The sequence below is a fragment of the Temnothorax longispinosus genome, chromosome 7, assembly GCF_030848805.1.
Source record: "Temnothorax longispinosus isolate EJ_2023e chromosome 7, Tlon_JGU_v1, whole genome shotgun sequence".
NCBI lineage: Eukaryota > Metazoa > Arthropoda > Insecta > Hymenoptera > Formicidae > Temnothorax > Temnothorax longispinosus.
Window position 1 is genome coordinate 12,129,532 of NC_092364.1, and position 14,296 is coordinate 12,143,827.

The 14,296-nt window shown below is 43.3% G+C and overlaps 3 protein-coding genes across 3 annotated transcripts in view; 2 read left to right on the forward strand and 1 right to left on the reverse strand.

The window, feature by feature from the left end:
- LOC139815987 (uncharacterized) overlaps window positions 1-14,296 on the forward strand; it is a 33,515-nt gene that overhangs the window by 18,863 nt on the left and 356 nt on the right. Inside the window, exons 2-3 of the mRNA XM_071783274.1 lie at window positions 8,920-9,176; window positions 10,345-10,550. Coding sequence (XP_071639375.1) covers window positions 8,943-9,176; window positions 10,345-10,550 — 440 coding nt within the window. The 5' untranslated portion in view covers window positions 8,920-8,942. The remainder of the gene's footprint in view (window positions 1-8,919; window positions 9,177-10,344; window positions 10,551-14,296) is intronic.
- On the forward strand, window positions 745-4,265 carry LOC139815986 (uncharacterized). Its single transcript, XM_071783273.1, has 3 exons — window positions 745-2,185; window positions 3,330-3,473; window positions 3,778-4,265. Exons 1-3 carry the CDS (start codon window positions 2,101-2,103, stop codon window positions 4,263-4,265), a joined length of 717 nt encoding a protein of 238 aa, XP_071639374.1. The 5' UTR covers window positions 745-2,100.
- Window positions 5,290-8,902, reverse strand: LOC139815985 (uncharacterized). Its single transcript, XM_071783271.1, has one exon. It carries the CDS (start codon window positions 7,939-7,941, stop codon window positions 5,290-5,292), a length of 2,652 nt encoding a protein of 883 aa, XP_071639372.1. The 5' UTR covers window positions 7,942-8,902.

Consider the following 14,296-nt stretch of genomic DNA (forward strand, 5'->3'; position numbering starts at 1 on the left):
CATTATTGTATACAGGTTAATTCATCATTAGGTGCCAATTAACTAACCTGAAAAATAAAAACCTAGCGTGAACGAGTGAAAATAAGTTAAAATATTTTAATTGGCGAATTTGATCAATATAGAAACCACAGACTTCTATATACTAACCACCAAACTGCTAACTGTTCCGAGCAGTTCCGAGTTTGCTGAGTGTATATCATGTGAGTGTAAGAAACAATATCTTATGAGGTGACTGCCAAAGATGGCGACGGAGTTGGGCAGTCTATGCAATAGTAACAATAGTTAGTATACATATTATAGAAGTCTGTGATAGAAACCCGACCAACGATCTGACCAGCATCAGTTAAAAAGTTTAATTGATTGGCGGTTTATAAAACTGAGTAATTAGAAAAATTTTTATTTTTTCATATACCGAATAATTACAAAAAATTGTTATTTCAGGCATAATTTTTACACTTAGTTTTAATATAGACATTTAGGCCAATGTTGCCATATTATACTTCGGCTCAAGCCTGGCTGAGCGAACATGCCGAAGTTTGGTTGTGTTATGGCAGGTACATCGGCCCAAGCTTGACTCAATGTAGCTGCCATAGCACAACCGAAGTTTGGTTATGCCCAAGGCTTGGCAAATTCACGCTTGGCTCACGCTTGGTCCAGGCTTGGCGCAATAGTTCAACATTGGCGATTCCTACCTGGGCAGTCGCATCGCAAGGAAATCGCTTTCGGCTGCATGTCAGCGCAAGCACTCTTTCCATAAAATAGTCGCCTAAATAATTGTGCTTCAAAAGAATAATTTTCGTCGCGTTATAGCATGGATCTTTCGTACATTCCGGAAAGTTCGCTAATTGTTAGCAACAACACAGCCATGGCTGACCGGCTGCGCGAATAAAGTCAAATAATAACGCTAGAACAAAGGAAAGATCCATGTTATAAACAAAGGGTGCATTCGGGGAGACGCTATTAACGCTATAAACGCAAACGCTATGAACTTCGTTCGAAGAGCCAATAGCGCGACAGCGATAGCAAGCTCCCCGAACGCAGCTTAAGCGCCAATAGTATTTCGTGCCTCACCTCGAAAATAATAGCGAAAATAGCGCGAGTGATGACGTCACGCTGCCTTTACAGTGACGTCATCATCGTATATCACAGCGCCACAAAGCGTCTCCTCGAACAGTTTTAGACGATAATTGTGCTAATAGCGTGCTCCCCGAATGCACCCAAAGCACGCGAAAACAGGTGACGACCCCGTCGGGTCGCCCCGTGAAACCGGTGACGTCGGCACGATGACGTAGGACTCCGACGGCCAATCACCTTCCCGAAATTCTGGGAAATCTGCCGGGAGGGAGTTTCACCTCGGAGGTGATAAAAGAACCGCCGCGGCGCCGCGGAATCGATTTCGCTCGTAGATCACCGTTAGTACACCGCTTTGTTATACCGCTTATTACCGCCTTTTTGCAATCCGCACTTGCTTGCTTTCGCGTCGCTTGCCGTGCTAAACTCTGTGCGCGCTCACGGCACTCCGCCTGAAATAAACCTGTGTAAATACTTGTATATATTCATTTAAATAGACTGCGTTATTTTCTTGTAATTCTGGACTTGCTGTTTTTGTTCCTTGTGGTCGTCTTCTACCTCGCGCTATACCGCGCTACCGCGTGCTCTTGAACACAATGATTACGATTGTTTGATTTTTCAAAGAATATAAAATTGTTTGAAACAAAAGACATATTCTTTATCGCTTTAATGATATTGCTTCATTTAAACAATATCAATGTTTCCTAAAAAATGTCTTAAACATTAATTTATTATTTATTTATTTATATATGTAGCAGTCGGTTGACTGCCTGTTAAATATGGCGCTCAGATATGAACACTATAGAGAGCGGTTGGATCGCTCCCTACAACGACTGCTGCGCCAGCTTCGTGCGTGAACGTGCGCGACATTCATTCCTTCAGGAGACATCTGAGTACACGGATCGTGCGACAGAACATACATTGCTGCCGAAAGCTTCTAGTTTGTGTTTGATTGTGATATAAAATAAATTACGAAAGTATTTTAAGAAGGTGTTGTTGTTTCCTTTTAAATACAATCCTTAAAAAGTTATGGAGACCCAGCAAGCTTCCACGGCGCAGGACGTGGCTGCAGGAGTTGAGGCCATGGAAATATCGAAAGCCGATAAAAAGGCGGGTAAGTGGAAAACTGTCTTGAAAGTGTTATACGCGAGTGAACGGTCGAAAGAAGTGCGTTAATTCGGGAGTGCGTGTTTAACAAATTTAGAAAGAAGAGCGAACGTAAAATATCTCACGCGAAAGCTTCTAGTTTGCACGCGACAGTTTTCCCTAAAAACAACACCGATAGTTTTTCGAAAGTGTAAAATCAGCGGTAATCGAAAGATTGAAATCGGAAGTGAAACGCGGTTAAATTGTTGCAACAGTGAACGAAAGAAGCGTTAAAAGTGATTGCACGAAATATAAAATCACGGTAAAAGAAAACGAAATATCGAAAGCATAGAGATTGAAAATGGCGTCGGAAGAATAAAATCACGCGTTGGAAAGAAAGAAAGTCAAAAGAACAATGGTCTCTTCTCGGGAAAACAAACGCTGGCCGGGACAGGCTTGAGCGGGCGCGCGCTCGAGGTACTAGGCCGCGCGAGAGAGAGAGAGAGAGAGAGAGAGAGAGAGAGAGAGAGAGAGAGAGAGAGAGAGAGAGAGAGAGAGAGAGAGAGAGAGAGAGAGAGAGAGAGAGACAGAACGGAAACAAACGCACGAGGCAGAGCCGTAGCCTGCAGCCGCATACATGTATATGTGTATATATATATGTACGCGAAACATCGATCAGGTCGATGCGAGGAGCCGAGCGCCGCAAGTGTGCGAAGGAAGGGGAACTCGTGAACGCGTGTGTGTGTATGTGTGCGGTTGGTAGTGGACGCGGCCGTATGGCAATAATGCTACACACGTATATGGACGCATATGCGTGTGCACATGTATATGTATATGTACATGTGTATATATATGGATGAGAAAGAGCGTACGTATGCGCGCGCGCGTATGTACGTACATGTATACATACTTATTTAATAAATTTGAATTCAAATAAATAACGAAAAATTGAAAGTTTAATTTTGAACGGAAAGCTAAATTGGAAAGTTATATTTGAACGGAAAGAAAATTGAAAGTTTGTAATTAAACGAAAATTTGAAAGATTAGTTTGAACGGAAAGTTAAAATTGAAAGATTAATATTCGAACGGAAAGTGCAAATTGAAAGACGAATTAAATAAAAAGCAAATTGAAATAAATTTAACCAAACTAATATACACCTTGCTCATTTTAGATCGATCAACCCTGATCCTCTTCATGAAAACTCAGGAAGAGTTTCTGGGATTCAGAGAGTATTTTGCAAATGAAAAGGTGACGGTGCACCTGGACAACACCAAGATTTGCTTTACCACTGAGAGTGGTTTTAAAAAAGATATCGGTACTATTATTGTTTTTATATTTTTAAATAATTTAAAGCATGTACTCGCTAATACTTAATTAACTTGTGTTCGGTTAAGAGGGTAATTAGTTATATGAGTCTGAGAAAGTATTGTGGTTATCTTGTGTTCGGATGCCATAGTACTGACTCGTTTTTTTTGTTCAATTGACTTGTGTTCGGTCAAGAGAATAGAAATAACAGCTGTCATAAAAACAATATTTTGACCCAATGATACTAAATATGTATCTTCTGGTGTGTCTAATTTTACAAAAATAAGCTTATAAAATTGTACAATAAATTGCAGAAAAATCCGAGGCCTCAGAAATGGAGCTAAAACTGTTGGAAGAAGAGCTGACCAAACTAAATGCAGCAGGAGAAGAATTGTATCTTCCCTACTGCATATCGAAAGAAAATCAGGAGGAAGAAAAGACCGAAAGATTGAAAGATGTGTTTTTGAAAGATCAAGAATTTGCAGGAATCGAAAGTTCAAATGAAATCGCGTTATCTAAATACGTGATGGAGTCGAAAGAAATGAAAAATGTAATGAAAGGTACCCCGAAAATTACCAGTATCGAGAAAATAAAACCTCATAAAATTTTATTTAATAGAGACTTTCTGAATAACACTCAGAAAAATGATATATTTGATATTGTTCGAGCGCGCAATAAACGCGCCGAACGAGTTGCCGAATCCGTTCCGCGAGAACGCGAGATATCGCGACAGGCTCCGCTCAGCCTTTCGACTTTGAGACGACCGGGGTTTCAGTGTAACGCGGACTCGATCGCTTGTTAGGAACTTGAGTGGAAGGCCTAAAAGATAGCAATTGAATTATAAAATATATATAACTTTATTCGATATAACAAAACAAAACTGACGAACCGCGAGATGTACAGAACATTCAGTGTGAATGCACTCGGCGCGCTATGATTTGTCGTTTTGCGGCGCGGTTTTACATAAATTGCGATTCTCTCGAAACGCGGTTTTCTCCTACTCGATACTCCTTGGCGCGGTCCGTCGTATTGCCTTTGCACGCGGGCGGAAACGCGATCGGTATGGCTTGGAAGTGCGAACGCCCGGGGCGATGGCTACGAGAACTCTCGTTACGAGGCTGAGTACGCTCGACCTCGCTGGACCATGGCCGTCGGGAGTGAGTTTGATGGAGTTCGGGAACACTCTAAGAACTCTTAGTAGAGACTCGGAACGCCGGACCTCGTTTTGCGTGTTCCCTGGGAGGTTGGATAGGGTAGGCGTCGTCGAAGGCAGCAGAAAGCTGGAGCTAAGACGAAGTGCCGGCTCCTGTCGGAGCGCCGGCTTATATACCGCGGCGCGGCGGGTTTGTTGGAAGGGAGGCTGGCGGTCGGGCGAGCCGCGTGGGGATGCTGACGCGCGCTCGCCTTCGGCGCGGATCGGCTCCTTCCGGCGGTGCCGAACTAATCGAGCATTTCGCGTGAGAAGCGAACGAAACGTATATCGCAGTACATATAACGGTTAGATATAATTTTACATGACAAAATTGGGGGAATCCCCAACATACCGCCCGCCTCGAAACCTTGGTTTCGAAATCGCATGGCTTAACTGACGCGTTGCTCGAGGCGGTCGCTAAGTTTGGGTAATTCGAATAAGTGCATAGGGCACGGTGTACGAAGTTACGCAGGCGTTTCGGCGTTTTCGATATCGATCGGTAACAATCAGATCTTTACAATGGGTTGCTTAAATCGAAGGTCGCGGTCTTTATTGTCACGACGCGTATGACGTTATCGCAGCCCGAGTTACAGAAGCGCGACTATGACCCTAAGGTGCGGGATTCGAAACGCGTCTACGATTTCGAGGCGCACGGCGCGCGTGGCCATGCGTATGAATATAGCGATATGCGCTTTATGAGATATGGAATTCCACGCCCGGACATCGGGCGTACACGCATCAGGCCCGCGTAATCCAGAACGCAATGCTTAAACGCGCGCGCAGGAGGGGAGACTCTCACGTGAGACAGCAGTCCCATACTCGAAGTGGGAGTTGCCGCTTTTTCGCGGGCGCATGTTACGCATCGGTGGACTACGGCCTTTTCGACCTTTTGCGCGCGCACACTCCACACGGCCCGGCGTACTGTAGCGAGGGTGAGCTGCGTGCCGGCGTGAAGCGACCTTTTATGAGCGTGCTGGACTAGCAAGGCAACTAGGGGGTGAGAGGAGAGGGTGATTAGGTGTTTCGCGGTTAGAGATAGCGGAGCGTGGGCTAACCGCCCGCCTAGGCGAATTAATTGACCTTCTCCGCTGAAGGCGCGGTATTTCGTTGCTAATCTCTTATCGGCGTTGAACCTGTGTTCAAGATCTCTCAACTGTCGCTCGACTGAGCGATAAGAATTGCCGATCTCAAGTGGGAGACCGGTTTGGAGAGGAGAGTGACTCACGTATCGTCCGTCGGAGCGACGCCAATGAGTGGCGAGGAAGTGAGCTTCGAATTGTTGCTCCTCCGAACTTTGTGAATCGGCGCGAGGGATCTCTTCGATTTCCCAGAAGCGTCGGAGTTTTTCGTCGAGAGACGGGGAATTAGAACAGTGCTGAGCCGTGACTGTTCGAGAATGTGTTTGTGGGTCACCCGCGGGGCCAGACAGCACCCAACCGAGAACGGTATTCTGAGCGAGGGGTTTTCCGCGGGAGCCCTTTCGAATGCCATCGAGTAGCAAGTCGCCGTACAGATCGGCACCTATCAGTATATCAATGGGGTCCGAGTTCGTAGGATCCGGATCCGCGAGCGCGAGATCGGCTACGTGGCCCCATTGGACGGGCGCCGTTACGGGCGACGGAGTATATTTTGTGAGACTTGGCATGACGGACGCAGTGGTCCTGAATGCGAGAGAGGTTTGGTCGATCGGAGAGATCTGAATTTCGGCCGCGTATCGACATGTTCCGGCGTCGACGCCTCCGATTGCGGAGATCGAGACGGGCATTTTAACGCGACGCAATCTTAAGCCTTGCCTCAATCGTTCGGTGATAAAGGTCATCTCTGATCCTTGATCGAGAAGCGCTCGAACGACGCGAGTACGATCGTTCGGAGATTCGGACGGGGGCCCGACTTTTACCCTTGCCGTCGCGAGCAACACGGGAGGCATCGACGACACTTTCGCGCTCGAGAATAATGTCGTGATGGGCGCGGCATCGTGGATCGATGCGGTCGCGACGGAAGTATTTTCCGCGGCAGGAGTATCTTTCGCGGTGGAGGTATCTTTCGTGGTAGAAGTGTCCGAGTCGACGTGCAACATCGAATGATGCCTTTTGTGACAGGTGCGACACGAATAGTTACTTTGACATAGTTGTACGGCGTGTTTGTCGCTTAGGCAATTTACACAGCGATTTGCCTTCTTTACTGTTTCTAATCGTTGACTTGGACTTTTCTTCAGAAAGATTTGACATTTGTTTAGAAAGTGAGATGCTTTGCACAGCGGACACGAAATTGAAGAAACTCCCGATGCTGTAGCGCTGGTCGCCTTCTGCGCGCGAGCTTGTTTGTCTACATTCGCGGGATGCAACTCTTCGAGCGCGCGAGCACGAGAATCGAGGAATCGGTCGAGTTCGCTGAATGTTGGGATTCGCGCGTCATCCCCGCCTTTCAGTTTCCACGCTTTTCTAGTGGCGGGATCAAGCCTTTGCGTGACGCTATACATCAGCATGTCGCTGAGAATGTCGGAATCGGATCGATCTAGATTCTTCAGCGACGTGATTGCGCGATTTGCTTTATCCCGAAGCTCGCTGAGTTCGCTCGCTGATTCGCGGGAAACGCTCGGCAAATTATATAACGCGGACACATGCATCTCGACTAAACGGCGCTTATTTTCGTACCTCGACTCAAGGGCCTTCCACGCAAGTTCAAAGTTATCCGCGGTTACTGGGATGCTTCGAATAGATTCAAGCGCCCGCCCGGCGAGGCTTGATGAGAGAAAATGCATTCGCGCAAATGCAGAAAGTTCGGGATTTTTAATAATGAGGGACGTAAAGCGATCGCGGAACGTCTCCCAATCTTCATATTTCCCTGAGAATGGCGGAATGTTGATGGGCGGCAGATGCGCCAGTGAGAATGAGGAGGCAGGCGGCCCGTGATTGCACGCGGCGCCCGGAGCCTGGTTCGCTGTCAGGGGCGGCGGCGTCGGCGCGAGTGCCTCCAGACACTCGGCCATGTAATCCAACGTCGTCAAGTGGATGTCCTCGGCCTGATCGAACAGTTCGTTTTGAAAATACTCGAACGTGCTTCTTTTCGCTTCCGGAATAACTTGCAGGAGGGCCGAGTGCACGCGAACGCATTGCGTCCAGACTTCTTTGGAGCTAGCGATTCGCGCTCGGACTTTTGCAGCGGTGTAGTTATTCCTTCCGAGTTTTTTGAAGTTATCGAGCGCTCGCGAGATGGAGTGCATCGACACCCGCTGTTGAGCCAGGAGGTCGTTGATGGTAGCTGAGACTTCCGGCACGGCAGTCATGTTAGCGGCTGAAGGGCTGCACTGAATATCTCGATCCGGCTCGAAGGACCAATTTATGTTCGAGCGCGCAATAAACGCGCCGAACGAGTTGCCGAATCCGTTCCGCGAGAACGCGAGATATCGCGACAGGCTCCGCTCAGCCTTTCGACTTTGAGACGACCGGGGTTTCAGTGTAACGCGGACTCGATCGCTTGTTAGGAACTTGAGTGGAAGGCCTAAAAGATAGCAATTGAATTATAAAATATATATAACTTTATTCGATATAACAAAACAAAACTGACGAACCGCGAGATGTACAGAACATTCAGTGTGAATGCACTCGGCGCGCTATGATTTGTCGGTTTGCGGCGCGGTTTTACATAGATTGCGATTTTCTCGAAACGCGGTTTTCTCCTACTCGATACTCCTTGGCGCGGTCCGTCGTATTGCCTTTGCACGCGGGCGGAAACGCGATCGGTATGGCTTGGAAGTGCGAACGCCCGGGGCGATGGCTACGAGAACTCTCGTTACGAGGCTGAGTACGCTCGACCTCGCTGGACCATGGCCGTCGGGAGTGAGCTTGATGGAGTTCGGGAACACTCTAAGAACTCTTAGTAGGAGACTCGGAACGCCGGACCTCGTTTTGCGTGTTCCCTGGGAGGTTGGATAGGGTAGGCGTCGTCGAAGGCAGCAGAAAGCTGGAGCTAAGACGAAGTGCCGGCTCCTGTCGGAGCGCCGGCTTATATACCGCGGCGCGGCGGGTTTGTTGGAAGGGAGGCCGGCGGTCGGGCGAGCCGCGTGGGGATGCTGACGCGCGCTCGCCTTCGGCGCGGATCGGCTCCTTCCGGCGGTGCCGAACTAATCGAGCATTTCGCGTGAGAAGCGAACGAAACGTATATCGCAGTACATATAACGGTTAGATATAATTTTACATGACAAAATTGGGGGAATCCCCAACAGATATACAAAATCAGAATAATAATTTTTTAAATTCCACAGAATTCGAGGATAAACTGAAAGTAATGACCGAAAGTTACGAGGAAAAATTGAAAGAGGCCGAAAGGAAATCGAAAGAAGAAATGGAAGAAAAACTAAAGGAAATGAATGATCTGATAAAATCCACTCGAGCAGAGTATGATGGTTTAGTAGAATATGGTAATCAAACCAAAAACTTCATGAGAGAAAAATTGGATGAAGTAAAAATGAAAGACACTCGAACGAGCTCTCTTCCAAACATGCCCGGAAGATCTACAACCGTAAGTGATTCAAATTCGAAAGTACAAAGCTTAGATAGTAATTCAGAAATTAACAATGTAAATTCTTTAATTTTGAATGAAATTGATAAACGATTTAAAGAACGCGAAAGTATTGCGAAAGACTTCTTAGAATCTAGAAATACCAAATTGCATAGAGATTATAAATTAAATACACATACACGATTTGAATCTATATATATAAAACAGGATCGGGTTAGTTACACCATTTATAACTCAAGAACGGCTGGGCCGAATTTTTACCACAAGTATATGAAATAGGGGTAGAATTTTCCGGAATAGCAGAATAACTAATAAAATATCAGAAAATTCATGTAAAAAAAAAAATTAATTTAGAAAGATATCCAAATACATAGAGGGAGGGAGAGAGGGAGAAAGGGAGAGGGAAGAGAGAGAGAAAGAGAAGGGGAGAGAAAGAGGGAGAGAAAGAGAGAAAGAGAGGGGGAGAGAGAGAGGGAGAGAGGGGAGAGAGAGAAGGAGGGGGAGAGAAAGAGAGAGGGGGAGAGAGATGGAGAGAGGGAGAGAGAAAGAGAGAGAGGGGGGGGAGGGGAGAAGGGGAGAGGGGGGACTATTTGCGTGTCTTATCACTACATTCATTACTGTTAGGCGGTACGAAGTTCGCCGGGGCAGCTATTTCTTAGATTTCTTTAAATCTGAATTACGCTCTCTCAATCTATTACACATTATTGATGAAAGCAATGAAAACGAAAATACGAGATCGAATGTTAGCGAAAGTGTTCTAAAACAACAAAAATATGATGTTCGCGAAAGATTAATCGGACGTTTAGAAATGAATTATTACTCGAAAGTTTGCGAAATTCAGGAACCGAAAAAAATATTGGAAAAACTTAAAACACTGAAATTAAGTGAAGCAAATTTAACTACTATGAGCCTGCGGGAAAAATTATATAGTATTAAATACAATCCGGGAAAGGAAAAGGCTTCAGCTTTCTGGAATCGATTTGAAGATATAGTTAGAATGTATAATAGCTTGCCGGAAGTAAAACCTTTGACCGATGATGAAGTAAGAGATTCGTTCTACAATGCAATATCGAAAGCTTTACCGGATGTTAAAAATCTGAATTTCCTAAACATGCATCAGCAGAACAAACCGCTGTCTTATGAAAGTCTTAAAAATTTTATAATACAGGAAGAGAGTGAGTCTGGAAGAACGCAAGCGTCCGGAAGTGCCATGGTGACCACGACCAAGTGTTTTAATTGCGACGAGTTTGGACATTTGGGACGTGACTGTCCAAGACAAGGGACGAACATCAAAATGTGCTATGAATGCAGACAGTTCGTGACACATAGAGCTGCTCAATGTCCAAAGAGGTTGGCAAACTCGAAAGAAAAAAGGTACGAAAATAAAAATTATAATAATAATAATCGAGGAAATCGTGGTAATAGAAGGGGTAGAGGCGGTAATAATTATCGCGGAGGTATTAAACGCTCGAACGAAAATCAAAACAATTCTAACGCGAAAAGAGGTCGATTTAACAATAAAAGGGGAAGAGGAAATCAGAATCGAAACAATCGTGGAGGAAAACAACCGAACAGTAATGATCAGCAAGATAAAACTGCCTTAAACGTTAATGGTGAGTACTCTGACCTAGATACGGATGTTATCGAAAGAACGAACGTTGTATGCGAAAAGGGAAAATTATTGGCCAGGTTTTTAGCTGACTCCGGTGCAACCGAGCATCTTACAAATTCCCGTATTATATTTAAAACCTTTGACGAAAGAACTGATGAGATTAAATGCGCAAATAACTCGAAAGAAGGAATATTAAAAACGGAGGGAGTCGGTGATATTGTGTGTAAAACGAAAGAAAACAAACTATTAAACTTAGACAGAGTTATATGGGCCGAAAATTTATCCGAGAATCTGATTTTCTTGCGAAAATTTGTTGATCAGGGTTTAAGCATTTATCTAGATAATCAACGCATAGATATATATGATCCCAAATCGAACGAATCATTGCTGACTGGTATATACGAAAGACTATTCTGGATCATAGAAGTCGAAGTTAATAATTCAGAACATACAAAAATTAAACCTAATAGAGTAAAAGCATACGTGATAACGCGAAGCATGGCGAAAGAAAAGGGAAATTATCTAGAAAACGAAAGTAAGAATAATGAAACGATAGAAAGTGACGAAAGGGAAGAACCTGTAAACGAAACAGAGAATGAATTCGAAAGAGAAAATGAAAACGTGATCGTAAATTCAAACTTAAGAAACTGTTCGGACTTTGATGTCACGGTAAGAGATAGAAATATAGTACAAATTGATCAAAATACATTGGAGGAAAATCCAAATTGTAACTTAGAATTCGAAAGTGATAATAAACAAATTAACGACCAAGCCATGCTGTGGCATGCACGAATGGGTCATGCGTCTCTTGAGTATTTAAAGAAATTACAGACTAAACATCCCGAGATTAAAGGTTTGAAAGAATGTAAATTCGACGAGAGTATTAAAAATTGTGAAGTCTGTCTAATATCAAAAATTAACAAACTGCCTTTTCGAACGACACGTGCTAGAGCGCAAGAACCTTTACAAATGATTCATTCGGATGTTATGGGAAAGATAAGTCCTTTGTCTCATCCCAAAGGATATATAAATACATATCTGTTTTTATTGATGACTATTCGAGACTTGGTATGGCATATGCCATGAAAACGAAAGACGAGACAGGTCACTGTTTCGAATCATTTGTAAAGAGTGCTCGAAACCTTTTGGGAAGGGACGCAAAGGTTTGTTATTTACGAACGGATCAAGGCACAGAATATACCGGTGGGTACACTGTTGAAGTGTTAACAAAACTTGGAGCCGAACATCAGTTGGCCTGTCCAGATACCCCTCAGCATAATGGTACGTCCGAAAGATTTAATCAAACTATACAACGAAAGATTCGAACGCTAATGTACGATGCGAAACTACCTGAAAACATGTGGGATTTAGCATTGAGCGCAGCAGTATATGCATATAATCGGACGCCACATGTATCGAACGATATGATTTCTCCATTAGAAAAATTTAATCCAAACATTAAAGTTGATTTAAATCAGATAAAGCGCTTTGGATGCCTAGCCTATATGAAAGTGCAACGGAAAGTTGGGCCGAAATTTCGATTTATAGGTTTTAGAACGATTTTAGTGGGTTACAAAGACACAGGTTATTTATTGCTGAAACCTGAAGATGGAAAGCTGTACGAAAGTCGAGATGTTAGATTTAACGAAAGAATTGTTTTTGGAGACAAATATAAGAAGGACGAAATAAATAATTGGGACAATGTCAATGTGGAAATAAATCCAAGTAAATGGTTCTCTGAATTTGATCTCGAAAGTCAATCAAACGAAGACAAATCGAACGAGATTTTGAATGTAGAACCGGAGGGAGTTGCTAAACGGAAAAGAGGACGACCGAAAAAGGTGATTATTGAAAAGGAGAAATCTACAGCAGACAAACTTTACGCTATGATTGCAAACCTTAACGGTGATCCAGCATCCTATGCTGATGCAATGGCTACGAAAGAAAAACTCGAATAGACTGAAGCAATCAATAAAGAGTTAAATTCAATGTATAAAAATAACGTCTGGAGTCTGGTGGACAGACCAAGAGCGAAAGACGGAAATCGAAAGCCAAACATTATTGACTCACGCTGGGTATTAAAAAGAAAGATAGAAAGTATTAACAATCAAGTGAGATTCAAAGCTCGGCTCGTGATCAGAGGCTTTAAAGATGAAAATGTTTATGATTTGCAAGAAACTTATGCACCTGTATCTCGATTACCTCTGATCCGAGCAGTGCTCGCAATCATTAATAAATATAACCTGGAAGTATGCCAAATGGACGTAAAAACTGCTTTTCTGAATGGCACATTGAACGATGATATATATATGGAAATTCCGGAAGGAGTTCAGTGTTCGAAAGAAACAAGATTAAATAAAGTCTGCAAATTAGAAAGAGCATTGTATGGTTTGAAAGTAAGTCCAAAACTATGGAACAAAAGATTTACGAAAGCTGCTTTAAAAATTGGTCTGAAATCCCACGAAAACGAACCATGTCTATTTACTTGGCGACAAAAAGAAAAATTTTTGATTTTGATTTTATACGTGGATGATATGCTTATATCAAGTAATGATGTAGAAAAACTCAATGAGATTAAACGAAAGCTGATGGAAGAATTCGAAATGACTGATTTAGAAGAACCGAAAGTTTTTCTAGGGCTGGAAATAACTCGAAATCGAAAAACGAAAGAAATAAAATTGACTCAAACAAAATACATTGATCGAATGCTTCGAAAGTTTAAATTTGACGGATTATATCCGAAACGAACGCCAATGATTACTAATCAGGTAGCAAATCGCGAGCGAAAGCATAGGGAAGAAAATGAACAATTGGAAGAATTTATCGAAAGTAGTAATATTGAAAATATTCCATATAGAGAAGCTATAGGAACGTTACTATATCTAGCAAACGCTAGTCGACCGGATATTAGTTATTCGGTAAATATACTAAGTAGACATCAAAACAATCCGACAGAAAACGAATGGAAAATGATCAAACGAGTATTTTGTTATTTGAAGGGAACTCGAACGCTAGGATTGAACTATTTAGGAAGATCGAACGACTTACAAGCATATTCTGATGCAAGTTTTGCCGATTGCAAAGAATCTCGAAACTAGTGGTTTTGTTATTAAATTGTTTGGTGACTCAATTACATGGCGAACACGAAAGCAAAAATATGTAGCACTATCTACTTGTCAGGCTGAGTACGTCTCGATGAGTGATGCTTGCCAGGAATTAATGTCATTGAACAATTCTTTGAAAGTGATACTCACTAACAATTTCTTTCCAATGAAATTGTGGTGTGACAATAAAGCGGCAGAATACAGCTCGAAAGTTAGCGGAAGCAATAAGCTAAGACATATACCGGATTTGAAAGAACATTATGTTAGACAGTGTGTTGATATGGGTTTCGTGAATGTATTTTGGATAAAATCGAAAGAACAAATTGCAGACGTATTTACTAAACCCTTGGCATTTAACTTACATGCTTCTTTAACAAATTCTATTATGAATGTCGAAAGTAATG